The 17,522-nt window shown below is 45.8% G+C and overlaps 1 protein-coding gene across 1 annotated transcript in view; it reads right to left on the bottom strand.

Annotated features, from left to right (window-relative positions):
* Positions 1-17,522, bottom strand: part of MTMR11 (myotubularin related protein 11) — a 33,542-nt gene that overhangs the window by 14,375 nt on the left and 1,645 nt on the right. The window contains exons 2-9 of the mRNA XM_075283173.1: positions 9,847-9,907; positions 7,184-7,320; positions 6,482-6,554; positions 5,129-5,271; positions 4,557-4,632; positions 2,160-2,301; positions 1,175-1,262; positions 991-1,079 (exon numbers count right to left, since the gene is read on the bottom strand). Of these exons, the coding sequence (XP_075139274.1) occupies positions 991-1,079; positions 1,175-1,262; positions 2,160-2,301; positions 4,557-4,632; positions 5,129-5,271; positions 6,482-6,554; positions 7,184-7,320; positions 9,847-9,907 (809 nt within the window). The remainder of the gene's footprint in view (positions 1-990; positions 1,080-1,174; positions 1,263-2,159; positions 2,302-4,556; positions 4,633-5,128; positions 5,272-6,481; positions 6,555-7,183; positions 7,321-9,846; positions 9,908-17,522) is intronic.

Here is a 17,522-nt window from a genome sequence, read left to right as displayed (position 1 = left end):
TATTACCTTGTCCTGCTAGTAAAAGAGCAACGACTACCCCCGAGACCTGGTTGTCTGTTGTCATTGTCAGGTACCACGTGGGGGTGGGTAGTCGGGGACATCAAAAAGGAGATTTTGTTCACATTTGGGACCCAGGGACCCCCTAAAAGCCAGCCACATCTGATATATTACCCGTGATACCAGCCCTGGCCCTCCTGAGTGTTACACCCTCTCCCTTTTTACCTCATTCATTTTTCATGTGCCCCCACAGAGTATAATCCTCCTACAGTCACCCATAAATTATATGTCCCCCTTTCATCTCTCCCCCAATTTCATATTCCCCCTTCATCTGCCCCAGTTTCATGTCCCCTCCACCATCTCTGCCCCAGTTTCATGTCCCCTCCACCATCTCTGCCCCAGTTTCATGTCCCCCCTCCATCTCTGCCCCAGTTTCATGTCCCCCCTCCATCTCTGCCCCAGTTTCATGTCCCCTCCACCATCTCTGCCCCAGTTTCATGTCCCCTCCACCATCTCTGCCCCAGTTTCATGTCCCCCCTCCATCTCTGCCCCAGTTTCATGTCCCCCTCCATCTCTGCCCCCAGTTTCATGTCCCTCCTCCATCTCTGCCCCTAGTTTCATGCCCCCCCTCCATCTCTGCCCCAGTTTCATGTCCCCCCTCCATCTCTGCCCCAGTTTCATGCCCCCCTCCATCTCTGCCCCCAGTTTCGTCTGGAGGCTGCAGATGAGTTGAAACCGGGACATACCTCCTGCCGACTGGGACTGTGGGACAGGACCCGAATCCGGGAATGTCCCGCAGAATCCAGGACTGTTGGGAGGTATGCTTGAGGCTCTTCTGAGGGAGGTTTCAATGCTCCGTTCAGATATTTATAGAGCAAGTCCTATCCTGAAAATGTATCGGAATGGAAACCCTATTGAAATCAACGGAGGATGGAAGGCACTCGGGTGACATCTGAGTGTCAATACACGGACACTACAGTTTGTTCTATTTACCTCACATCCTCCTTCTCAGGATCTGTATTGGTCTGAAATCCAGCCGACCTCAGCAGATCACTTCCACCAGGATGATGCCACGACCACCTCTAAGACACGGACACAAGATTACACTGTTATATCGGTTCACAATACGTAACTTATTACTATCGTAGATATACATGGACTGTTGGCGAAAACTCACAGGAATACGCCTCTGCTGAAAGTGCGCAAATGTGTTTTTCAAGTCATTGTCCAGCAGCTTGCAAGGAACCACAAAATACTTGGAAAGGCTGAATATAGAAGAACAAAAAGTCAGAAGATAATGGGCCCTTCCAGAGCGGAGAGAGTCCTATAGGCCTAGTCGTAGTTAAAGGGCTTCCCAGTCTTTATCAATAGATGACCTATCCTAGGCATAGGTTATCAACTGAAGATTGGCAAGCCCCCGACAATAACTATTGGAAGAGACGGTAGCGTTCAAGTGAAGGCTTCGGCCTCTTCAGAGAAAACCAAGCAGTGTCTTGCATTGGTTTCCTAACTCAGCCCATTCACTTGAATGGGACTTAGCTGCAGACGTCACATGGCCTGTGAAGCAGAAGCAGCTCCCTATGGGGTCTCGAGAGTCAGATCTTCGACCGATGACCTATATAGCTGCTGCCAAACCATGCCATGCAGTGCCGATACTCCATGTGACTCGTCTCTGTATATATACTAGTCAGATTTGTGAGAAAGTATATTTAAGTGCAGACATTTCTGAAGTGGGGATTTAGACAGGATCCGCTATCTATCAAACCCAAAGCCTCTCGATGGTTTCATAATTATAGGTTTCACTTCTGTTATGTACATTTAGGAGACCATAGGAGTAACTTGTGCTGGAAACTACTGAACGAGCGCCATCTCAGAGGATGGGATGTCCTAGAATGAACCGGCGCTGGTCAAAAGTATTCATGACAATGTGCAGTCAGATGACAGTGAGGTAACACATCCCAATACAGAAAAGGATTGTGGGGAAACCAACTTGCATTCAATTCAATGAGCCGTTTTGCACGTTCACGTGTACATGGTTACACTGTCACACTATCGCAGGGGTTGGATGGTAAGTGAAAAGTGAAGGGAAAAAAATAATGTTCCCTTCTTTCAAGATAGAGGAGTAGATATTGGAAGCTTCCATGATTTCCTGATCACATTACCTGGTGCAGGTATCACAGCGCTCATTGAGGGGGGTTACTCTCCAGGACGTTGCTCCCAGCCTTTCAATTTCATTCTCCCAGTCCATGACTGACTCAAACATATTTGTAGGATAGTCCATGACAGTGGTGCTTTCCCTCTTATCTGAGAAAACCAGTAGACTGAATCAGTAATGCTTAAAGAGTATGTATGTTGTATAACGTCTTCTGAGTTACATCCTGTATTATACTCCAGAGCTGCACTCACTATTCTTCTGGTATAGTCACTGTGTACATACATTACATTACTTATCCTGTATTATACTCCAGAGCTGCGCTCACTATTCTGCTGGTATAGTCACTGTGTACATACATTACATTACTTATCCTGTATTATACTCCAGAGCTGCACTCACTATTCTGCTGGTATAGTCACTGTGTACATACATTACATTACTTATCCTGTATTATACTCCAGAGCTGCACTCACTATTCTGCTGGTATAGTCACTGTGTACATACATTACATTACTTATCATGTATTATACTCCAGAGCTGCGCTCACTATTCTGCTGGTACAGTCACTGTGTACATACATTACATTACTTATCCTGTACTGATCCTGAGTTACCTCCTGTATTATACCCCAGAGCTGCACTCACTATTCTGCTGGTACAGTCACTGTGTACATACATTACATTACTTATCCTGTATTATACTCCAGAGCTGCGCTCACTATTCTGCTGGTACAGTCACTGTGTACATACATTACATTACTTATCCTGTATTATACTCCAGAGCTGTGCTCACTATTCTGCTGGTATAGTCACTGTGTACATACATTACATTACTTATCCTGTACTGATCCTGAGTTACATCCTGTATTATACTCCAGAGCTGTGCTCACTATTCTGCTGGTATAGTCACTGTGTACATACATTACATTACTTATCCTGTACTGATCCTGAGTTACATCCTGTATTATACTCCAGAGCTGCCCTCACTATTCTGCTGGTGCAGTCACTGTGTACATACATTACATTACTTATCCTGTACTGATCCTGAGTTACATCCTGTATTATACTCCAGAGCTGCACTCACTATTCTGCTGGTATAGTCACTGTGTACATACATTACATTACTTATCCTGTACTGATCCTGAGTTACATCCTGTATTATACTCCAGAGCTGCCCTCACTATTCTGCTGGTGCAGTCACTGTGTACATACATTACATTACTTATCCTGTACTGATCCTGAGTTACATCCTGTATTATACTCCAGAGCTGCGCTCACTATTCTGCTGGTACAGTCACTGTGTACATACATTACATTACTTATCCTGTACTGATCCTGATTTATATCTTGTGTTATACTCCGGAGCTGTTTTTACAGTTCTGCTGGTTGCCACTGTGAACCATTGACAAGGCTAAAGACAAATACTCCTCTTACAGGTTAGGTGAGCTCCTGTTATATGGGGGCATTTAGTTTTCTATACAACAGGTGACTCTATAGATGCCCAGTGTAGATACCTTATAATCAGTGCAGATATACAGCATGTACAGTATACTGGGAGGTTCAGGTTTTGAAGCTACTGTTACTCAGCCAAAATACCACCAATTACAAAACAACTTTTCATAAATGAATAGTACGTGTCTATATAAGAAACTTTGTAATATATCTTAATAAATAGATATGTTTCCTTCACTTATCAGACTGAGCTACTTTCTATATAGAAGTCTATGGAGAAGGGGGCGGGGAGGAGGATGCTAGAAAATACAAACAGCTGCAGCTACTACACTGTGAGTCACGGGGCTCTGTTACTACTTCTATGGTAGGCTACCTCTGCACAGAATGAGGCAATAAATAAAATAACATCCTCCTCTCTCCATAGACTTCTATGTGTGAGCCGGCTACAAAGACCCTATATAAACAAACAGTATGTGTGCAGATAAGGAGAGCAGCCTAATAAGTGGAGAAGGAATCAGAGTCCTCTAATAAGATATATTACAACGTTTCTTATATTCTCATGTACTATTGAATTATGAAATGTTATTTTATCACTAGGGGTACACTTTCTATGTATGTCATACCTTGCTATTCAGAAATAGGTACACACTAGTGTTGAGCGAGTAGAATTCAATCGCCGGCATAGGAATGCGTGTAATCGGCCGAACACCAAGGGGTTAAATGCATCGAATATTCGACGCGTTTAACCCCTTGGTGTTCGGATCGAATACTGCTCGCTCAACACTAGTACACACATAGTTCTCGGGCATTTAAGGTCATAGGACTATTATATAGAGCTATGATAGTGTTGGATTGGGTTTCGGATTGTTATAATTGATCTATAGGTAGCGCCCCTCTCTGGCCATGGAGCCTTGGGTCACGTCAATTACTATTTAGCGTAAATCAATCCTCACCTAGACTTCTTAACATGGCCTCCTGCTTCACCACTGAGCTGATGACCTGCTGGTTCTTAGCCATGGTATTTGTCATCTAACAGGGAGAGAGATAAACAAGTCAGTATGTGATACCGTACGCTGGATCTAGGCATGGAAGCGACTATACCAGGTGTTGTGGAAATATGTAAAGGCACGGTAGGTTTACCCTTCCAATACAGTGTACTTGGTTACTGTTAATGTAAAGTGACTGCCCAGTCAGTAATGCACATATTCTATATAAATCCACATCATGCCACTTCTTAGCTGGAAAGATATGGCGTTGGAAATGGAAAAAGGGGCAAATCCAGGAGAGACATTCGGCCAACCTTAAAACCAGCTCTTGCAGCTCCTCGTATAAAGGTGCTGTCTAACCAGACAAGAAGTGAGAAGAAAGAAGGAACCACAGTCTGAGAAGCCTCAGATTTCCCCTCAAGAAAACCCTAATCCGAAAGCAGAACAGAAAAGACACGCAACGCCTCTGCTTTTTCTCATCCTACATAGAATTTGCACCAGCGGGCATATGATGTAACAATTTATAGATTTTCACTTACACTAAAAGCTTCTGTCTTCAGGCCGTTGTCACTGAAATGGAAGTGCATGAGCCGAAACCCTCTGCAGTAAACCAGCAACTCTTCAGGGACGAACTTCAGGCTCAGCGAGGGCGTGACAACTTTTACTTTACTCTGATTGGCCACTAGAAAGATGGAAGAAATAAGGTGAATGGAAAGGGCTCCTTGGAGGTGTAACTTGGGCAAAAATCTGGACCCCAACCCACTGGTGTCTGTTGTCTCTGCAACTCTATAGCTATACACCTGCCCGTGGGAAAGCTTTATATTAAATAATTTGATCCAAGTCCTGTTGTTTCGTCCAGACTGTGCGCTCACTGTGGCCCATGAAGCATGTTTGGACACATAAAGGGCTGTTTCTATCTGATAAAGTGGCATCCTATCGCCATATTGTCCTAGATTTAAGCCTCCTGTCCAAGCACAGACCACAATCCCATCGGGATACGACTCCTTGTGCATGTTAGAACCATGTTTGTGCCACGGGCAAGCAAATATACAGGCCCTTTCGAGATGTGACCAGCCTATATCACATGTTATATGAAAGCTTTCCATCGGACCAAGAAGATTTGCCCACTCTTCCAAAAACCAGGGAGGTCGTCCCTCTTCTTGGAAACCTCCTAAACATTTCAGGAGAATTGGAAACTACAGCTATCATTATGATATGCATTAACATTTTGATCCGTGTACGTCTGACTCCTGGACCCCATGATAACCGGAATTAAATTTTTGGGAACACCCTTCCACTGACTACTAGTGTTGAGCAAGTAGTATTCGATCGAATACCTCACCGCCATAGGAATGCGTGTAAGCGGACGAACAACAAGGTATTCGATCGAATACCTCACCGCCATAGGAATGCGTGTAAGCGGCTGAACAGCAAGGTAGTCGATCGAATACTACTCGCTCAACACTACTGACTACATGGCAATGTCGTGGTCTGACTCTTAGATTTTTTCTCCCAGTAAAAATATATGACCGTATATATTGTATATACAAAGTCATCCTTACACAACCATAACCTTTTATTAATCCTAAGTGCTATAAAATAACACAAGAATGAGAACTGCACTGGGCATCTGAAACGCGTGGGCTCCCAACCCGATGGCCTAAGGAATCCAGAAGCACAATATTATCTATCCCTATCCTTATCCCTTCACGTTCGTCTCCAGTAATCTGGTATTTTGGAGAACCGCTCACTAGTCCAGAAGCTCAGGAGCCTCTTCTGCTCTCTGCTACATCACACGTATTGCGCAAGTCTGAACAATGCGAGCACCGAGCCGTGAGGAACGATTTACTGGATTCCTCTCCACTTGGCCAGCGCAATGTGTCAATTCTTACCTGCCAAAATCCTGTCAGCGCAGGGTAGGGCAATGTCATTGTCACTGTCAAATATCACCTCCTCGGAGGAATCCTGCCACAGAGCAAACACACCGGATTAACTCTTAATCATACAACAAGGTCAAAATGGGACATGGTGAGTTTTATGGAGATTATGTTAAAACACAGCTCCACCCTTAGCCAACTCTATAACCCTCTCCCTGAACTCTTAGATGGGTAAATCCCATCCTCACATTGCGAAAAAATACACGGACACGGTGCGATTTCAAAAACCATCACAGTTTTGGAAATCGCAGCAGGTCAATTCTACCTACGGAAATGGCGGCGGTTTCCCTATAGGTATAATGGAAGCAGATTTCCTATCCGTGAAAAATGCTGCAGGAAAAGGGGCTTTTTTGCTGCGGTTTTCTATGTGGGGCCTTAGCCTTAAAGGGATTTTCTGAGAGTCACGAATTTATGACTGATCCATATCTGATCAGTGGGGGTCCAACACCAGGGAACCCCACTGATCAGCTGGTTTAATTTTTCATTCTTCAGACTTACTCCACCCGAAGCTTCCATGGATGTGAAGAAGAAATGGAAATCTACTGAACTTCTGAGAAAACTTATAGGTTCCCATGTCCCATACTATAAATTGTAGCCCATAGTACTACACTGATAATAACGCTGTGAACTTTTACTAATATACCGTAATATCGTTACCTGAGTGGAATTGAAGCAATCTGGTCTGAAGGCGATTCGGTGGCTGGTACAATACAACGTGCCAAAAACATCATGGTAGCCATCTTTAAAATGTAAACGTTTCCTGACCCTTAGGGATTCCTCGTGTACGTGTTCTCCTGTGAGCGGGAAATATATGGTTTTATTTAGCATCTCACCGTGGGACATAAGAAAGTAGTGACAATTATCAAAATGGTGACTCCAAAATGGCCGCCACCTCTCACGTGTACATATATAGGGCCGCACCTAGAGAACATAAACCATAGTCCTTCTATTTATGACATGCAGATATTGGTTACTGTACAATATAAGTTGCGGCATTATTACTTGCTTTCACGTCGTGGTATGCTTTTCCTCGATAACCTTTGTACGGTAATTTACATCAAGACGTCAAGTAAAATGAAAACCGAATGGCCATAAATGGGACGGACGCCCTCCTACGTGTCTCTAGGTCAGGAGACAATGTCATACTGTGCTTTTCCAAACATGGCTGCCACCGCAATCTAGCCATATGCCGGGGTTACACAGGTCAGACCCCCCGCTGTTCTGACATACATGGCATATCCGAGCTATATGGCTGTCACACAAGATAAAACCTCTGGAATCCGTAAAAGATTGACACAAGGAAATGCTCCTTCAAATATTAAGGGATTAAGGGAATCTTAGTGCATAGGTAAAGTGGAGGAAGTCGCCTTAATGGCCAACCAGATCACTTTACCGTCCGACCATACAAAAATAATGATAGCGTTACTGGTTTATGTTAGGGCCTCATACACACTGAGGAGTCTGAGGTAGAAAATACAATCCGTATCTAGGCCCAAACTCAGTCCGGAGGCTTGGACTTCCTGCATTGTAGTAATCTATGATGGTAGGACTCAATGTCGCACTTCTACAGTCCTGTACTATATACGGTATGGAACAGTAGAGCTGTGGTAAGAGGGGGAAACTTAGGGGCTGTTCACACGACACACGAAAATGAAGACTATTTCTCTTCATTTTCCGGCTGACGGATTCCAATGCCCACATGGGCCTATTCAGCGGGAAGTCTCGAGCCACGGTATCTGTGGCAAAATCGAGCAGGACGCTTATTTTTTCCGTGTCCTGCTCTGATATATGGCTCCCACTGAAAATAAAGGGAGGCCAAATCTGGGCAGAATCTGACGCTGATTTGGGGGCCGTATCCTACATATGAACACCCCCTTAGCATCACTGTAATGCGGGAAGTCCAGGCCTGCGGACTGAGTTCTGGTTGGGAAATCTGGCCATTGTATAAATCAGATTTTCCAGCCTTGTTTCTCTATGTATATTGAGTGTAAAGGTAAGTTCACACTGGGATTTTTAGTCCGGAACCTGAGGTGGAAGCCGCCTCAGGTTCCGGACCAAAATACGGGTAGCTGCGACTGGATGCCGCGCACTCCGCTCCGGATAGGCCCAAATGAATGGGCCTAGTCGGGAGGGAGTGTCTTCAGGCGGATGTCGCGAGGCGAAAGAATGAGCACGTCGCTTATTTTTTTTGGAAGATGGAACAAACGATCCCATTGATTTCAGTGGGAGCCGTCTTTTTGGTCAGGATTTTGAGGTGGATATGGCCTCAAAATCCTGACCAAAACACCCCATGTGAACTTACCCTAAAGGGTATTCCCATACCTATGTCCAGTACAGACCTCTCCTGACACTAGGACTGCACAGGCAGAGAATGAACGGAGCGGTGGTTGCACATTTGCAGTTCTCTCCAGTCATTCCTATGGGGTTATGGAAACAGTGAAGCATGTCGCTTTATGGAAAGGGGTGTACACAGTGCCCACCTCTTATGAGGCGGGGGAGGCAGCCACCTCAGGCGGCACTATCAGGAGGGGCGGCATTTTGACTGACCTAAGCCAGTCCAAGACAGGCCGCTATAAAAAACAGATCAGCACGACCTGTCCTGGTCTGGCTTTAGCGTTTTAGATATGGAAGGAGAGCGCTTGGGGCGGCCGTGTGGAGACAGTCACCTATCGGCAGCAGCGCTGCTCCAGCGACCCCTATCCTAGGTAGCCACTTGGGGTCGGGTGGCCACCAAAGCTGCCGGGTGTCTACTGTTTTACATGTTTAATGTTGTACGATATACAGTCCGGGGGCGTCTTTTGATTGTCCGCCTCAGGCAGCAGAGAGGCTAGGTTCACCACTGGGTGTACATCAAGGATTCTTGTGCATGGGATAGGCCCTGTGGATATGCCATAAATGTCTAAAGCCGGTGATGCACATCAGAGCTTAACAATACGCCGTGACATCATCAGGACAAGTTTACAGCCTTCATATGTAAATACAAAGGTTCACAATTACTGGCAGCAAGCAGAGAATGTTAAAATGGAGTCTATAATAATCAATCTTATTTACATAGAAGTGGAAAAACCCTTTAAGTCACACATTTCCAGACAGCGTGGGCCTGGCAGAAGAGTACAAAGACAGACGCTCCCCAGAGAGGCCCGGCCCTCCTTATAAAAATGTGAACTTTGGCAATAAAACACAAAATTTAGAGCAGGAAGCTTTAGCGGAGACACGCGTTGTAGCCTCAAGACGCAGCAAGTGGCAGCCTGGGCAGGAAGTTTACTGTTGTGATGGGTGGGCTGCCCGGGGTTGCCACTGTAACACGCATATTTTCTCACCTGGCAGGCATTTCAGGCCGACTCTGCGGTCGCTTATTTTTGGAGACTTTGCGCTCTTGACCTGAAGGGTAAAAACACATCACTGGTTGTCACCATCCATTATAACAAATAGCAATGTAGGTCTGGTTGAATTTTCGTAAAGTCATAGTACACATTAGAAGCAAAGAGACGGGTACAGAATTGTGTTTGCGTTCCCATAATGCATTGCAGCGAAGGCTTAGAGAGTGCCAATGGCAATGGTGTCCAAATGCTGAGACCCCCCACTAATTTACGAAACGTGTATCCGCAGAGGGGCAGAGGCTTACGGAACATATTAGCTTTTTTGAGGAGAGTCAATGATCATAGTTAAAGGGGCACTCGGGAGGTGGCAACTGAACCCCCACCAATCCAAACTTCTAGACAAGTCACTGCCCTTTAACCCTACCAGATGATTTTCTATAGACATTGCAGAGCCCGTTTTTTTTTCCGGTCACTCTTCTGCTATAGTAATTTAGTCCTCCTCTGCTGAACACGGGCAGGACACTCTGTGTACAAGTACTTTCCAAGACCGTCCGCTATGACTCACTAAAGCCTTTTATATTCTGGAACGGAGACGTGTTTTCTGTTCTGTAAAAGCTGTTCCCAGGTTCAGCTGGAATGTGAAAACTCCCATTGTGGGATCACAGAAACTGAAATGTAAAAATAAAAAACGACGGAAACGGGGGCCAGCGGTTCCAGTCCTGGGGCTGCTCATAACACCTGCTCCAACCCTAACACCATATATACGGAATACAAAATATTCATCAGAAGGCTCCTTTATGTCGCTTAAAGGAGTGCTCGTGGTCTTAATAAAGAAATAAAGTTTTTTTGTTAAATCAGATCGTTTTTATTTTAGAAAACCGCAAACGCTCTTATAAATAAAGTTGATTGAAACCGAACACAATACAGTAATTGAGTCCCCGGGAGCACGGCCCCGCCGCTCATGACTTATTTGGTAGCTGCAGTCTGAGAGATCCGCTCTCAGATCTCGTGTGTCCCCTTTTTTTTATTTCAATGAACTTTATTTACAAAAACATTAATACCCCTTTAACTCTAGCTGCCCCAATGTAAAGGGCACATCCCTTGCAATTATGTTATGATCATACAGGTTACATAAATTGTATACCTCTATGATAAAAATTCTAACTCCTCCGTAATCATTGGAGCAGTACGTATTGAAGGATGCAAAGAGATTGGAGCAGGTGGAATCGGTGAAAGGACCTCCATAATGCATCCTACCGTTGTAGAGTCTGAGCAACCCTTTCACCTAGTTGGTTCTCCTGCTGAATCGGAGAGCACACTTCTTTTGTGTTACCTCTCTCTCCTTTCTCTCAGTGTTAGGGTATGTTCACATGATTCAGACACACATCTGTGGTAGCCTCAAATATTTGCGATGGTTTATCAGTTTCAACTGCTATGGATCATTACACAAATATAGTTCTGTCAGGATCAGTGTGGAAAACAGTTAAAGGGGTCCTACCATTTTTTGTAGATCACATGTAGGAATAGCCTTAAGAAAGGTTATTCTTCTCCTACCTTCAGATGTCTTCTCCGCACCGCCGTTCAGTATAAATCCCGGTTTTCGTCGGTATGCAAATGAGTTCTCTCGCAGCACTAGGGGCGGTCCCCAGCACACAAACAGCACTGGGGGCGTCCACAATGCTGTGAGAGAACTCTCCAGCACCGCCTCCATCTTCTTCAGGAACAGCCTCTCTTCGCATCTTCTTCCAGTGGTGGCTTCAAACTTCTAGGCCTCGGGCAGCCGACTGCACATGCCTGCCGGCCACAAGATAATGGCCGCTTACAATACTGTGTAAGTGGCCATTTTCTTGTGGCCGGCGAGCATGCGCAGTCGGCTTTGCCCTAGGCCTGAGGCCTAGAAGTTTGAAGCCAGCGTCGAAAGAAGACGTGAAAAGAGGCCGTTCCTGAAGAAGATGGAGGCGGTGCTGGAGAGTTCTCTCACAGCATTGGGGACGCCCCCAGTGCTGTTTGAGGGCTGGGGTCCGCCCCTAGTGCTGCAAGAGAACTTATTTGCATACCGACGAAAACTGGGATTTATACCGAACGGCGGCGCGGAGAAGACATCTAAAGGTAGGAGACGAATAGCCTTTCGTAAGGCTATTCCTACGTGTTAGTCACAAAAAAAATGCGTTTTAATCATAGGATCCCTATAATGGGTATCCTTGCATTGTGAACTACTCTTTTGTACGTAAGTAGCTCACAAGCTACCATAGTTAACCACCCCTCGATTAGACCCAGGTCATCCACGGCATGTGAGCACACCAATATTTTTTATCATGCTAATTCTGCTATGAAAAATGTAACGGATTTGACGTTAAAGAACAAAACAGTGTGAATATACACAGTGTGTGAGTGTCAGAAAGGAGTACATAAAGTAGATCAAAGTGTGGAAAGTAAGGATTGCATCCATGTATTCAGGGAGAGCAGATCACAAACGTCGTATTGTACAGATAGGGAGGAGGGCACACATAAGACTATAGAGGGAGAGGGAGAGATATCATAGGCTCTGTATAAGTATACCAAGAGAGGCCTCTGGGGGAAAATCACATACTCCTTAGCATCAGTGTCACATACTCCTCAGCATCAGTGTCATACTCCTCAGCATCAGTGTCACATACTCCTCAGCATCAGTGTCACATACGCCTCAGCATCAGCGTCACATACTCCTCAGCATCAGCGTCACATACTCCTCAGCATCAGCGTCACATACTCCTCAGCATCAGCTTCACTTCCTCCTCAGCATCAGTGTCACATACTCCTCAGCATCAGTGTCACATACTCCTCAGCATCAGCGTCACATACTCCTCAGCATCAGTGTCACATATTTCTCAGCATCAGTGTCACGTACTCCTCAGCATCAGTGTCTGTCAGCACATGGGAGAAGAGATTCCTCATAGGTTGTGGAAGGAGACTTCAGTCCAGACACAAAGCTGTGCTGATACATGAGAGCTTGTGAAGGCAACATCATCCTGGCCAAACAAGACCTCACATCCACTATGTGTTACTGGGACGGACCCTCCACCTGAGAAATGCCCTAAACTAGGAGCAGGCTGCAAATGTCATATCATAGCATGTAAAAATGAATGAGGGACGGAAGAACAAAACATGTAACTTAGTTATAACTCAAGGTAACCACCAACATGCGTAAACGTTTAAGGTCAGTGATATTTAAAGGGAAGGAGACATTGTCACCTGATGACTAGATATTTGTAGCGGTGTCCTATGTACATTCCAGGGTGTTTATAGTTAAGGTGACCTTTGTACACCTGGTTACCCTTTTATAAGACCAAGCCTATTACATTCACTCTACCACTCGTCTAATGTCACATGATACCTCTACATTGCGGAGGATGGGTTACATCGACACACCCGGACCTGTTTCTACAATATTCACAAAGTGCCCCACACTCCTTGTCGTTTGGCATTGACTGGCACTATGTGGGGGCACAAACCAAAATACTGTATTATTGGGCAGTTATATGGCATCAGAATACCTTGATCACATAAGAATTGACTAGGCCATGCACAGGGGCTATCTCTATCGACACGCCCCACATGTAGGGTAGGCTCAGTATATAGTCTGAATGGGAAAGGGGTGCAAGGCACTGCTATGGGTCCCCAAAAGTAAAAGGATTGGGTATACTAAAATCCATCTGCCCAGTCCTTCTCCCTAATATTTGCCAATGGGGAGAATTGGCAACATAAGATGGATGTCCTGGTAAAACAATAAATGGTTGTCCAAAACACACCATTGGGTCAAATTTAGCCCTAAGTACGAATGACTACTGGGGTCTGGTCATTATCTCCTAAATTTTTGGATTTTTTAACAAGAGAGCTACACACAGGAGGGAAAAGCCCTTTAATTGCAGTTTTTTCCCACACACCATCAGTTAACCATTTGCACACCCCCACTAACTTGCTTTCTCACTGCGGAGAGGGGACTCTACCTCTGGCGGTATAGATTAAAATAAAAGGATCAGGCCTGTTAAATCGCATCTGCCTGATCCTTCTTTTCCATGCCCACTGTGATCAGGGCGAGTCGGGATACATTAGATCGTCCAGTCTCCCCGGGTTGGGCTGTTGTTTGGCACCTTGAGGCTTTCTAATAATAATTTCCCATATAATGCGTTACGGTCCCGTCTATGAGGATTTTATATGATCTATATTTGGATATCGTTTTATGTCTCCAGACAACTTGGCTACAGAATAGACGCAGACAATTACAAGCTTTGTCATTACAACAAGCACTATCTTGTCCGTTATACAGCGGGGTGTTTTTTTTTTTTTTAATGTTTCCACATCAGCAAAGTTCCTTCCTCCGTGCCAATAAAATCTCCTAACAATTCAGCTTTTCTGAGGCCCGGGCTTCTGCTCAATTATATGATGCAGCAGTCGCCATGTTAGCGCAGTCTCTGAGCCATAGCAATGCCTGCACGGAGTAGGTATAGCCGCGTCATTCATGTCAATGTCACTTGGTAGAACACTGGCTCAGTCCCGTTCAAGTGAACTGTAATACCAAGCTGCACAGGATATGTACTGTCGAAGTGAAGAGGCCACAGCACTCACCCAAACATTGCGGCCGCTTGGACCAGCTGATCTGGAAGCGTCCTGGGTGTTAGACACATATTGATGACCTATCCCAATTGACGTTGTCCTGAAACATACAGGACAAATGTCGTCAGTACCATCTGAAATGGTCAAAATCTGAAGGTCCCTTACCTGGCTACAGAGCTTGAGATACAAGAATATGAGTATGAGCTTATTTTCTTCAGTCAAACAGAATGGCAACTATAGGTAGTAATCTAACCCTGTCACTAGGAGGCGCCCCACATGATACAAGGCAAAGCAAGAAAATAGGCAAGGCACAATTGCAAGACATACAGTATTTACTAGTAGATGGTGCAACTAGGTACAATTGTACTGCATGACATAGGTGGTAAAGCCAGCCGTCCTACTGTCCTAGCTGTATGCCATCCTACCACCTGAGCCTTCTGCTTATAATTAGAGATGAGCGAACAGTAAAATATTCGATATTCGTTATTCATTTCGAGTAGCCCCTCAATATTCGACTATTCGAACGAATATCGAACCCAATTATAGTCTATGGGGAAAAAATGCTCGTTTCAGGGAATCCCACTCTTCGACTAAAGGAGAGTCACCAAGTCCACTATGACACCCCAGGAAGTGATGCCAACACCCTGGAATGCAACTGGGACAGCAGGGGAAGCATGTCTGGGGGTATCTAACATACCCAAGTCACTGTATTATGTCGGGATCCCCTGTCAGCTTGCGATATGCGGGAGCTGACTTTTTCCCATAGGAATGCATTGACCAGCGTTGATTGGCCGAATGCCATACAGAGTACAGCATTCGGCCAATCAACGCTGGTTCTGCTGGAGGCTCGTCTGTGAGGAGGCAGAGTCTAAGATCGGACCAGAATGGAGACTGCTGTGGACTGATCTTAGACTCCGCCTCCTCCAGCAGAACCAGCGTTGATTGGCCGAATGCTGTACTCTGTTTGACGTTTGGCCAATCAATGCTGGTCAATGCATTCCTATGCCAAGATGTAGCAGTGCTGGCCGTGCGCTCAGCTTGGCTACTCCGGAGATGCAGCCAAGCTGAGCGCACGGGCAGCACTGCTACACCGGAGAACCGCTGCTACACCGGAGAACCGCTGAACCCTGCTGCACACTCAGCTCTGCTGCATCAGAGATGCTCTGAACCGAGTGTATGCTGAACCCTGCTGCACACTCAGCTCTGCTGAGATGCAGCAGGGCTGAGTGTGCAGCAGGGTTCAGCGCTTCTCTACTTATAATATATTAGGTCATATTGCAGGTGAATATTGTCAGAATCCTAGCCAGACACTTCTTCACTCAAGGCAAACATTCAGTTCACTGCCCACATCCATTTTATCTGAATACAGTGGCAAAGGCTTCCAAGGCACATACCCTAGTACCCCTACACCCCCACCACCATTCCCCTGCTATGACCTTGCACCGTGTCGGACTTGGGTGCCTTCAACCCCACCAGTGGCATTTAGTCTGGGGAGCCACTATACAGATAAATACAAATATTACCTGCCTCCCATATTTTACAGTATTTCCCGGCTATCCTTGCCTTAGGTTAGGGCCCCTTACCTCTGTGAGCAAGTAAGAGGGCCCATGGCTGGTGACAGTAAGGAGATGGGCACACAGGTGGGCTGATATACTGTATACTGTCTGTATGTTGTACAGCAAGGCTACTGTGCTACTCTTGCAGGGACTGGGGATCTAGGGGCCCACTAGCCACGGGCATTCACCAGCAATACTTTGGGCCAGGCCGAGCCTGACCTTAGGTGTTGCAGCCATATAAAGTAGGTAAGTGGCAGGTGGTAGATACATAGGACAGGCAGGTAAATGGCTCTGTGCCCTGGCACACCAGTAGCGCCGTATACTGCAGAGATGGGACAAGTATAGGTGCGGACATAAGGACTGCATCAGCTGCTACAGTGACTCAATACTCTACTGCTCGGACATCCCTCCTGACATCTCCCACATGCTTAATACTATCATATGTGTTCTTCATGTCATAATCCCACAGACCGTGCCCTGCGGCCTTTCCCACTTAACCCCGTACTTGCCAACCAGTCTCCAGAAACCTCCAGCAGCGGTGGGGTTAATGAGCAGCTCACCCAGACATTCTCCATAGGGGATTACATATGGGATTTCTGCTCCTGCCAGACTTTAACAAGTAACCATTACTTAATGAGGGATTACAGACAGACCTATAATTTCCAGTCACTTGTCTAGCAATCCACTACTCCATCTGTATAGGCGTCAGGTTATTATCAACGCTCCGACGCCAACAGAATAGCAATGGTGTGCCAACATCTGTAACGCTGGACACTCCGACACCCTCTGTATGAACAGCTCGTGCTCAGGCCAAAAGAAACATCATTTTATGTTGAAATATTAACTACTTATTTCCTACAAAATAGCAAAATTGACTCTGCAGAAGCAGAGGAAGCAGGGCTACGAGAGCCAAAACAGAGGGGCTTTGTGTCATAATGCCAGGGCATGGCATGTGACTCGGTCTGACCACACAATAAGCTTTGCTAGAACATAACAGCACATTGCCAATGTAAACATAGGACCCTGGTGAGGGACCAGTGAAATACCAGGGGGTACGATGACCTAATTGTGCTCCCCATTACTTCCTATGGAGTCCCAGAGAGGAGATACATTGTTTATCAGTTTGTTACAATGTTTGCACTTCTGGTAAACAAACACACAGACTTGGCAAGTAGGGCTCGCATAGGGTTGGCATGTAGGGCTCACACAGGCTTGGCATGTAGGACTCGCACGGGCTTGGCATGTAGGACTCACATAGAGTTGGCATGTAGGGCTCACACAGGCTTGGCATGTAGGGCTCACACAGGCTTAGCATGTAGGACTCACATAGAGTTGGCATGTAGGACTTGCACAGACTTGGCATGTAGGACTCACACAGGCTTGGCATGTAGGACTCACACAGGCTTGGCATGTAGGACTCACACAGGCTTGGCATGTAGGACTCACACAGGCTTGGCATGTAGGACTCACATAGGGTTGGCATGTAGGACTTACACAGGCTTAGCATGTAGGGCTCACACAGGCTTG

Source organism: Leptodactylus fuscus, chromosome 7 (assembly GCF_031893055.1).
Source record: "Leptodactylus fuscus isolate aLepFus1 chromosome 7, aLepFus1.hap2, whole genome shotgun sequence".
Lineage (NCBI taxonomy): Eukaryota > Metazoa > Chordata > Amphibia > Anura > Leptodactylidae > Leptodactylus > Leptodactylus fuscus.
This window is presented reverse-complemented; position numbering and strand designations above follow the sequence as displayed.